We start from the raw sequence: 11,685 nt of genomic DNA on the forward strand, positions 1-11,685 counted from the left end.
GCATATGACACTGTCCCACGATAACTGATTTGGGATAGTTTGGAGGGTCGAGGGATACCGGGGAAATATATAGACATAATTAAGGATACATACGATAGAACGGAAACTAGTGTCCGTACGCCTGTAGGAGATACAAACTTCTTTCCCGTGGAGGTAGGACTCCACCAAGGGTCTGCGTTGAGTCCTTTCCTTTTTGCGGTTGTCTTGGATGAGTTGTCCAAGTTGATTCTGTCACACCCCCAAAATCCACATGCGGAGTACCACCGCTTGGAGGCGTGACGACCAGGATCTTAGCCACTAATTATTTTGAACGGAATAGTTATTGTCACAAATAAGGGTAAAATTAGCGACCAATTTAAATTTTTCAAAACATAGTTCAAGTTTGCAGCGGAAAGGAAAGGAGAGCATATCGTAATTTAAAACCACAAGTTTATTAATTGTGCAACTTACAAACCACGCACTCCAGCCGATTGCAATGTCCGTCCTAAACTGTTTCGAGCAACCTGCAAAGCATGCAGTAGGGTGTCAACATAAAGTTGGCGAGTTCACGAGTTGTTCAGTTTTAGTTTTTCGAAAACGTAAGGTGTTTAGATATATCATTTATATCACGTTATGGGGAGCTACCCCATCTGTAAGCTCACTAAACTGTAGATACCGAAACTGTTGACGTAAAGTTGTTGTGCCCCGAGTCAATGTCTATCATCATTGACCAAGTTGCAAGGTCTACTAGTTCACGCCCGATCCCCCCAGTCACGGTGTGAGGTTGTCAAACCTAATAGCGCTATCAACTAATAACCCGTTCGCCCCTGGTGATTAATCGGTACTGTAAGCAGGGACTTAATGTGATAGAGTTTCGTTTAGTTTTGCTAGTTGTGATTTATAAATAATATCCAAACGTATCTCCCCCGGAGATAGTAATTTAAAAGTACCCATTCGTATTTCCCCCGGAAATAATAGTTCGAAAGTCATTTTTCCCAAATATGGCAGTTTGCCCGTGTAAATAACATCCAAGTGTATCTCCCCCGGAGATAGTGGTTTAAAAGTACCCATTTGTTCTTCCCCCGGAAATAATAGTTCGAAAATAAGTTTTCCAAATATGGCAGTTTGTCCGTGTCCCTCCCTGGGACGCATGCTTTTAGTGTGTGAACTCACCTTGGTTTGCTCGGCAGACAATTTACTTGTGTTTGGTTGGTCAACCATACCCTATTATGGTTATATAAATTTATTAGGTTCGTATGCAAGTAGTGTCACATAAAATCCTACAAGTATCTAACACGTAGCATATAGCATGCATGCCATACAAGCATACACGGTATTGGGCCTATTCTAGCATGTAAACAGTTAAACAGTAATAGCTAGACATTAATACTAGTACACAGTCCAAGACATCAGTTAACACATACTACATAAGGCCCACCAATGTTATTGGGCCTGTCCTAATCACATGAACAGTCAACCAGTAGCATGTAGTAAAGTTAAGCACATAGTCCAAGCACGTCAATGCATATTGTGGCCCAGTAAATAAGCGAGGAAGCCCAGTCGAAACCGGATAGTCTCGACTCGAGACTATGAGGTCTCAAGTCGCAACCACTGGGTTCTAAGTCGCAACAGCTCGTCTCGAGTTGTGAACATTTGAGTCGCAACCGTAGGGGTCTCGAGTCAGGTCTCGAGTCGAGATCATGAGATCTCGAGTCGCAACCAAGCTGGTCTCGACTCCTGGAGCATGATGTCTGGTTTCGAGTTGCCAATCAAAGGTCTCGAATCGCAACCATAAGGTCTCGACTCGCAGCTGTGCAGATGCTTCCAGAATTCCTCAGAATAGTACGGGCCAATCAAATTTCATGAGCATGTACTAGCCAATCAGGTTTCACTAACATGTTCCCCATTTCCTACACTTACCAACTCAGATCAAATGCATACATTTCAAATATTTTGGCACCATTTAACAGTTCATCATCTATTAACACTATGCAAGATCATACACAAACATGTCTATATCAAAATCTCATTATCATATTTTCGTCACAGTTGCCATTAACATTTAACCAACAATCATCTAATCAAGATTTTCCACCACAACCCACATCAAAGCCCCAACATATAAATAACAAACCATCAAATCAATTTTTATATTCACTACTTACATACACAGTCCCCAAATTGATCAATCAACAATTTTAATAAACATGTTTGTAAGTCTAGACCAACAACAATCGATAGACACAAGAGATGTAAACAATATATACCACTCTTCATCATACAAGCAGTTTGTACCTTAAGAAAACTTGCCACTATAAACGTCATTTTGGCCATGTGTTATATAGACTAAAAAGAAACAGAGAACACAGCAACACTTATTGGTGTACCCACAATTAATTCAAGCAACATCTCATTGAAACAGTTTGTATCTAACAAATGACATCACATATACAAGATTGGGAATACAGGAACGCGAACCATAGTCAAACACTAACCGACTGGTTAAGATGATGCCTTCGATTCTTCTGCTGACGTCACCCTGCCGGAACTCGAGCCGCAGCCACCGCCATAACCATCACAGCAGAATCACATCACCATTGTCGCCGCCGTCATGGCGGCGCTGTTGTCACCGCTGCCGGAGCTATAACTCCACCTCTCTCTTCTGATTCTCTGAAGTCGTCGAGGAGATTGGGGGGGGGGTATGTATGTCGAAGGTGATGACCGGAGTACAAGGGGTTTAGGTGTGTGTGTGGATCTAACTGCAGAGGAGGAATTTGAAGTGGGGTTAGGGTTTTGTGTTGTGCGATCGGACAGAATGTGGGTGAGGAGAAAATAGGGAGTGTGGGTGTGTGATCGGAAAAGGAGCCGGAGCTCGCCGGAATATCTATCTCCGGTGACCGGAGATCTAGAGAGAGAGAGAGAGTTGTAATGTGCGGCTGGTTGGTTAGTTAGGGTTTTGGGTTTATTTTTAGGTGAGGAGGGTGGGGGATTATAAGGGGGTTTAAATAGGTAGGGTTTAGATTTAGGTTAGTTGGGTTGGGCCTAGCCCAAGTGCATGGACCCGTCAAATGATTTCACGTCTCGTTCAATTATATTGGCCCGGTTATTTTAAAACATAACTGTGGTGCGTAATTAAATTTCTGATCGCGCGTGCTATTGTTTTGTAAATACTTACTAACGCTAGCAATAATAATAAGAACCATAATAATAATGAATGTGCGTATTACTAAAATGCCCTTCTCTCGACAATGAGAGTACAGGTTGTCACATTCTCCCCATGTTAATGGAATTTCGTCCTCGAAATTTAAGCTGAGATATACGATTCGTTGATGACCTTATTGTCATACCTAAATACACATAGTTCGAGAAAGTTCACAAAATGAACATGTAAGCCACATAGCACACAAGGTCGCACAACACTGATGTAAGCCACATAGCACATAAGATCACACAGCACGTAAGGTCACATAGCATAAGGTTCACAAAGTCGTACGTATCTCACACAGTATGAATTTTCACAAACTTAACCATAACATCCAAGAAACGTACAGGAAAACCCGAAGTGTCACAGATTCATAAGACAGTTCCGTGGTGCATGCTTTTTGCAGACGATATTGTGTTGATTGCAGAGACTAAACAGTGCCTGAACGCGAGGGTAGAGGACTGGAGATTAGCCTTAGAGGGCAAGGGCCTAAGGATTAGTCGATCTAAGACTGAGTATCTACACTGTGATTTCAGTGGTGTAGCCGATGGCGATGACACCCAAATCACCATTGAGGATCAATTGGTCCCGCAGGTAACTAGATTTAAGTATCTAGGGTCGTTTGTACAAAGAGATGGTGATATAGATAGTGATGTAACCCATCGCATACAGCCTGGCTGGTGTAGATGGAGGGCAGCCAGTGGGGTATTGTGTGATAGGAGGTTCCCAACTAAATTAAAGGGGAAATTTTACAGGGTAGCAGTCAGGCCCGCTATGCTATACGGAACAGACGGTTGGGCTATCAAGAAGACACAAGCGCGCAAGATGGAGGTAGCAGAGATGAGGATGCTGAGGTGGATGTGTGGACACTCGAGGTTAGATCGGATAAGAAATGAAGTTTTTAGGGAAAGATTAGGAGTGGCTAGTATATCGGAGAAGATTAAAGAGGGGAGATTGAGATAGTTTGGGCATGTGAAGCGGAGGGAAACGACGGCACCAGTTAGAGTAGTGGAAACTCTTACTGTCAAGGGGAGGAGAGGAAGAGGCAGATCCAAACTGACATGGGATGAGCAGATTAGGCATGATTTAGTAGAGTTGCATCTTTCTGAGGACATGGTCCAAGATAGGACTTCGTGGAGGCGTAGGATTAGGGTTAAGGACTTCTAGAAGATATTGCAGTAAGGTCTTAGGTGTATTTTAAGGAGGTAGGTTTTTCTTATTCTTTGAGGGACTTTTCCGGTGATTGCCTTATGTTGTGTATGCCCAAATGATGTTGTATGCATGCTATTATACATGATTTACATTATATTGTGTCACTCGGATCAATTAAATGGTATGGGGGACTTCTTATTTCTTTATTCTTTGACTTGGTGTATTGGTTTGTTGTTCGTTTTCGAGCCGAGGGTGTCTCTGGAAGCAGCCTCTCTATCCTTATGGATAGAGGCAAGGTCTGTCTACATCCCACCCTCCCAGACCCTATAAGTAGCTTGCTATTTGTGGGATTTACTGGGTATGGTTGTTGTTGTTGTTGTTAGTTTCAGGGGTAGGGTTGAGTTCGGTGCCAACCAATACAGAATTGGTACTGGTACCGAAAACACCAGTTACGGTACTGGTATACGAAGGTAAAAAACGGTAGCTAATCGGTACCGGGAACGCCAAAAGTTGTACCGAATTGGTACTTAAGATCTTTCGGTTCGGGAAATTCGGTACCGGTACCCAATATCATTTGCTCATCTCTGACCACAGATTTCATACGAACAACATTATTACCTTATAACTTTTTTGGTCGATTTTCTTTTGGTTATCTTTTAGTGTTTTTTCTATATTTTCTTTTTATTCTTGTCAACGATTTCCGTACGCAACACGCTCGTAGTGATTTCAAAACACATGTAAATACAGACTAAACAACAAAAGACGTTCGCCGCAACGCGACGATAATAAAAAACTAGTAATATTAAGTAATAATAATTTAACTAAATTTAATAATAAAAACAAAATTTTACATACTTACCCTAGTTATGATTCTACGAATAAATTAAAAAAAACATATATCTTCTACGGAGAAGAAATTAATACAAAGAATATATATTATTATTAATATTAATTCAAAGTTGGAAAAAATCTTTACTTTTAGAGTAAATTGCCATTTTGGTCCCTGAGGTTTGGCCAGTTTTACCACTTTAGTCCAAGTTTCAAACCTTTTGTCATTTTGGTCCCTATGGTTTCGTTTTTTTGCCATTTTGGTCCAAATTTCAAATTTGGCCAGATTCCCCAACTTAAAACCTTCTATTTTGTCTTTATTCCTCAAGGGAATTTTAGTCATTTTAGAATTATTATACCCAATTATATATATATATATAATACCCTAAAATACACACACACACAGACATCACACCACACCACCCTACTCTCACTCTGCGCTCTCTCTCTCTCTCTCTATTACCACCACCACCGCATCATCCCCACCACCACCATCCCACTGCCGCCAACACCACCATCCCACTGAAATCCCAGCACCACCATCCAACTGCCGCCGCCTCTGGACAACCACCAACACCACGATCCTTTCAAAATCCCAACCACCACCATCCAACTGTGGTGGGTGGTGTCGGTTGGGAGATCGAAGAAGAGAGGGACGAGTAGAGAGAAAGAGATTGACGAAGAGAGAGAGTACGAGGAGAGAGAGAGCAGTGGGAGAAGGGGGAGCCAACCCCTCTCCGCCGCGGCGGCGACGATAGACGGCAGAGCCGTCTTTCTTGCAACCCAGAAAGAATCTAGCAGCGGTGGTGGTCAGGTGGCGGCAGAACGGTAGTGTAGGTGCTTAGGTGCAGAGGAATTAGGGTTTGGATTAGGGTTTTCTGGTGAAATTGGGTCAAGGGTGGATGTTGGGGGTGGTTTTGAAGAGAATGGGATTAAGATTGGTGGTGGGGATGGTTCTGTTGGTGATAGTACGGAGTTATGCTTTTCAGAGGCGATGATGATGGGTGGGTGTTGATGATGGTGGTGGTGGTGAGAAGGGGGAGGAGGCGGCGGTGGTGAGAAGAGGGAGGAGGTGGCGGTGGTGGTGCTTGAAACCGTTGCCGGAACTGGCCCCGTCACGCGATGTTTGCACCCATGGCGGTTGGTTCCTCTTTGTTTTGATTATTATTAACAGATCCGAGCCTCTTTTTCATATTTTTGTTTTTATTTTTATCAATTGTTGATGAGTGGGTGTTGATGATAGCGGTGGTGAGAAGGGGGAGGAGGTGGCGGTGGTGAGAAGAGAGAGGAGGTGGCGGTGGTGGTCTTCTGCTTTTGGGGAAGATGAAGACATGGGGTGCTTTTATTTGTATTGTTTTAATTAAAAATGCGTTATAATAATTCCAAAATGACTAAAATGCCCTTGAGGATAAAGACAAAATAGAAGGTTTTAAGTTGAGGAATCTGGCCAAATTTGAAATTTGGACCAAAATGGCAAAAAAAGAAAACCATAGGGACCAAAATGGCAAATGGTTTAAAATTTAGACTAGAGTGGCAAAACTGGCCAAACCCCAGGGACCAAAACGACAGTTTACTCTTACTTTTATCTATATAAGATTTAGTTAATTATTTTCTAATATTATTATTATTTAATAGAACAGCGAAATTAGAAAATAAGATGAGAAACAATAATTTAACTAAATTTAAATTAATTGAATAAAGAAATTAAAATTTATATCCTTATTGCTAATTATCTATATATAATCTAAAATTTAGTTACATCTTCTATTTTAAAGTCTAATTTATGATGTTTTAAATGCAATTCTTAAAATAAAATTGATTAAAATAATATATTACAAAATCATAATCCGCCTCCATCCACGTTATCCCTTTTAATTACGGTTCTCTCAACCTCTGAAGATGGAGAATCCATCTTCCACAACCAAACCCCTCCTCGATGAATTTTAAGGGAAATCACCAATTTGGCATCATCTGTCTTTCTCACAGTTCGACTTTTTGAAACCCTAATCTCCGTTTGCCTCAATCACTACCGCGATATGCATCAATCTCCGAAGGCAATGAAGTCGCTGATGTGTGCGAAGGCGGTACTCGACGTCAGTGATGCACGCTTGAATGTGACGACACTAAACCCTAAACCACTGACGATGGTGGGATTCGTTTAAAAATGGTACTTTCTGATTTCGTTTGATCTTACATGTTCAGTTCAAATTTTTGTTTTGGTCTTTTGAATATGTAGTGATGAAATTAGTTGGGTTAATTTGAGTGTTTTATATTTGGTTTGATTTGATGATTTAAGTTTTGATATTATGAATTAATTCGTTGTGATTTTTTGTTTATTTTTCATCTGTTAGTCGATTAGGTGTTTTTGTGTTCGACATCCGTAAACCAGGTTGCTAATTTCTTTATTTACCCTTGGTGTTTTGGTTTCTAATTATTAGTCGGTTTTGAGGCGGAAATCAGGTTCGAAAACCAGTAGTAACAACACATTGTATGGAATTGATCTTTTATTTATTTTGTAAAATGCTATGGCTCTTATTTATGTATAATTAATAGGTTGAAGGTAGTGTTTCACTGAGTAACACCGTTTAAATGATCTGATATTTGTTAATTGTTGTTAGTTTTAATAATGAAGCAACCTAATATAGTATGATATTGATCAGGTTGGGGATTTCGGCCTTTCAAAATTGAAGCATTCAACCTTTTTATCTGCTATATCCGGGGGAGGGATGGTAAGAAGATTCTCTTTCGCTATTTTCATGAAGTGTGAAAACTGGGAAAAAAATTACTGATTGTGGTTATGTCTTTTGCAGCCTCAATGGATAGCACATGAAGTGCTTCGTAACGAACCTTCAAACGAGCTGTAAGATTCAGTTAGCATCTTGAAATTAGTCAATTGAGAATATGAGTTCCAAGATAATATAAACTTTTACTGCATACAACATTTTAATCGTTTTATTTAAAAAAAAATATTATTTTTGAAAAAGTAGACTATTTCACACACCAAAAAAATTGCTAAGAAATAAATTATTGGTTCATGGCAGAAAGTCCTTCGGGTTATCCCAACCCGAAACATTTGAGAATATGGTTGTCTTTAAAGGCAAATAGTGTTGTTGTTATTATTTTTATTATTTTGTTTTGATTATTTTTGGGTGAGTTAGGATTGAAGTTTGGGGATTATTGATTCATCTTATTCATGAGATGAATCTAATTGTGAAGTATATGTATATCTTCTTGGTGTTGCAAGCGTACGCCATTGTTGGTTATTTGGTTGTTCAACAATCTTCGGGTGATCATTTCCATTTTTACCCTTCTCAAAGTTTTGTTTTTTAGCTTATGATTTAAATCTACCATGATATTCATTAGGTTGGGGATTTCGGTGTTTTAAAGTTGAAGCATGCAGCCTTTTTATCTGCTAGATCCGGAGAGGGACGGTAAGAACATTTTCTTTCGCTATTTCCTTGGTTAAGTGTCAAACTGGCAAAAAAAATATTGATTATAGTTATGTCTTTTACAGCCTCAATGGATGGCACCTGAAGTTCTTCGTAACGAACCTTCAAACGAGAAGTAAGATTCAGTTAGTATCTTGAAGTTAGTCATTTGAGAATATGAGTTCCAACATAATATAAACTTTTAGTGCATACAACATTTTAATCTACCACTTCATGTGATCATTTCCGTTTTTACCCTTCTCAAAGTTTTGTTTTTTAGCTTATGATTTAAATCTACCATGATATTCATTAGGTTGGGGATTTCGGTCTTTTAAAGTTGAAGCATGCAGCCTTTTTATCTGCTAGATCCGCGGAGGGACGGTAAGACCATTTTCTTTCGCTATTTTCTTGGTGAAGTGTCAAAACTGGCAAAAAAAATATTGATTATGGTTATGTCTTTTACAGCCTCAATGGATGGCACCTGAAGTTCTTCGTAACGAACCTTCAAACGAGAAGTACGATTCAGTTAGTATCTTGAAATTAGTCATTTGAGAATATGAGTTCCAACATAATATAAACTTTTAGTGCATACAACATTTTAATCGTTTTATGTCAAAATAATATTATTTTTGAAAAAGTATACTATTTGACGCGGCACAAAAATTTTAAAAAATACATTATTGATTCATGATAGAAAGTACTTCGGGCCATCCCAGCCCAAAACATTTGAGAATATGGTTGTCTTTAAAGACAAATAGCGTTGTTATTGTTTTTTTGTTATTTTGTTTTGATTATTTTTGGGTAAGTAGGGTTTGGAGTTTGGGGATTATTGATTCATCTTCTTCAATGAGATGAATCTGATGGTGAAGTATATGTATATCTTCTTCCTGTTGCCGGTATACGCCATCGTTGGTTCTTTGGTTGTTCAAGAAACTTCAGGTGATATTAATTCTATGAATTATTGTGGTCAGGTAATGATTCTTCATATTATTAAAATTGTCTCATTATATCATATTATTTCATAATAAATTATGTATAGATTTTAGGGTTTTAACTAGGGATATTGATTAATGAGGCTTTTTACATACCACAATTGCATGAACATTCAATGGGGCAATTTACGGTAGGCTTTAATTGCATTGATTATTCATCAATTTCTTCCTAGGAAGGTGAATGGTCTTAATTTCTATTATATGACCTCCACCCTCCCTATTGTTGTGGGCCCATATTCAGAGTTGTTACTCTACTGTCATGTCTAGCTCTGTTAGTGTTAATACATCAGGAATTGGTGTTGGCAACCAATTGGTCCTTGCTGACCTCCGTGAAGGGAGTACCGGCCCCATCACGGTTATGGTTTGCAGAAAGTGGGACGTCACAAGTGTCAATGGACGCTTCATGAGCACTGACTATGTCGTCAGTGATATAAAGGTAACTATCACCCTTTTAACCCCCGTACCCTTTCCCTTTTACGAGTTTCATCGTTATTAAAAGTCTGCTGTTTGGTTTACGCAGGGAGGTGTCATGCATTGTACCGCCCGGAATAACATTGCACATTACTTCTTTGACAAGCTAAAAGAGGGTGGGGTATATTTACTCAAGGGTTTTGTAGTCCAACGCACCGATCAATACCGGATTCTGAAAGACAACCCCTTTGTTATCGGGTTAAATGGCTCCATGGTAGTTAAGAAGGTTGACGATGCCGGTGGTTCATTTACGCGCTACCCGTTCTTACTTACGGCGTTTGAGGAACTCGAACCAACAGAGGGCAAGTACTTTCTTGGTATGTTTACTCTCCTCATGCTGGTGTAACGATTTTGCGGCGGAAATCAGGTTCGAAAACCAGTAGTAACACCACATAGTATGGAACTGATCTTTTATTTAGTTTGTAGACTGCTATGACCGGCTGAGAGAAATAAAAGGGAATCCACATAGAGTGGATAAGATCGCAAATTAGTAAAAGTCGGGTGTTCCATTGGTGTTAGGAAGCCTTTGACGTCTGTCCACATAAGCCAGTGGGAACCACCCGTTTCTACCTCTGCATTATCCTTCAACCCATCCCAAAGGGCTCACCCGGGTTGAAAATCATTTTACTCTTAAAATTTACAAAGACTACTAACTAAATGTAAAACATGTGCATAGTAAACGGGCAGTAATGGGCCAAACTGGTTGGAACATTTAAACGTAAGAACCATTTTGCTTTACGAATCTACAAAGACTGATGACTATCTAGTGTAGAATAGCAGCTACTCTGTCGTGATACGTTGTTTCTCCTTCAACCTTCGAATGCATTAGAAATTCTCTTGGGAGTTGGAACATTTAAACGTTATTCTTCTAGGTAAAAATTCACATGCACACAAATCATTGAAACAGAAAAGCCAAAAACCAAAAACATGTTCGTACGAGAAATAACCGAACGAATGGTGAAACCGGTTTTTAATTCAGCCCCTAGCTGTATTCGAATATAAATTCAGAATCCGGGTTCCACAAACCTTGCATATTCGGATAACCAAACTGAATGAAAATGAATAAACCAGACAATAACTGGTTCGATCAGCTAACTAAACCGAATAAATTAGTTTACTCAGTTGAATTTGGCTCAAATTTGGCTCAGTTAGGCTATTGGACACATTTATAATTCAGACTAATTTTCGTTATACTGCAGATGTTATCGGATATGTTACTGAGGTGGGGCCGCAGTCTGTGAAATCATCGGGTGCTCGCGCAGTTGAGTTCAATCTAACCAACGAACGGTAGGTACCTCATCCTTATTGCCTGTTTGGTCTTTCTTTTTCCCTAACCTAACCCTTTAAATTTTTGACCTTTTTTAAATTCTCACAGCAATCGCCGGGTTAGAGTGACGCTGTGGGGTGATCTGGGTGATGTTATGATTAAGAAGAAGGACGAAAACCCGGCTGTCTATTGTCTAATCCTGACTTCCATGAGTGCAAAGTTTTACCTGGGTACGATTGTTTTCCGACACGTAAATTATGATGCGTACTACTTAGAAAATCTTCACCTAACTTAAGATAATGCAGGTGTCCTTGGTTTGTCCAGTTCATCGTCAACTATGCTCATTGATTCCTCCGAGGTTCCCGC

The 11,685-nt window shown here is 39.7% G+C and overlaps 1 protein-coding gene across 1 annotated transcript; it reads left to right on the forward strand.

Annotated features, from left to right (window-relative positions):
* Positions 1-9,440: 9,440 nt before the first annotated feature.
* On the forward strand, positions 9,441-11,343 carry LOC118491592. The gene is made up of 4 exons (XM_035989481.1): positions 9,441-9,560; positions 9,823-10,017; positions 10,102-10,369; positions 11,252-11,343. Exons 1-4 carry the CDS (start codon positions 9,441-9,443, stop codon positions 11,341-11,343), a joined length of 675 nt encoding a protein of 224 aa, XP_035845374.1.
* The last annotated feature ends 342 nt before the right edge of the window (positions 11,344-11,685 follow it).

This window comes from Helianthus annuus, chromosome 4 (assembly GCF_002127325.2).
Source record: "Helianthus annuus cultivar XRQ/B chromosome 4, HanXRQr2.0-SUNRISE, whole genome shotgun sequence".
NCBI lineage: Eukaryota > Viridiplantae > Streptophyta > Magnoliopsida > Asterales > Asteraceae > Helianthus > Helianthus annuus.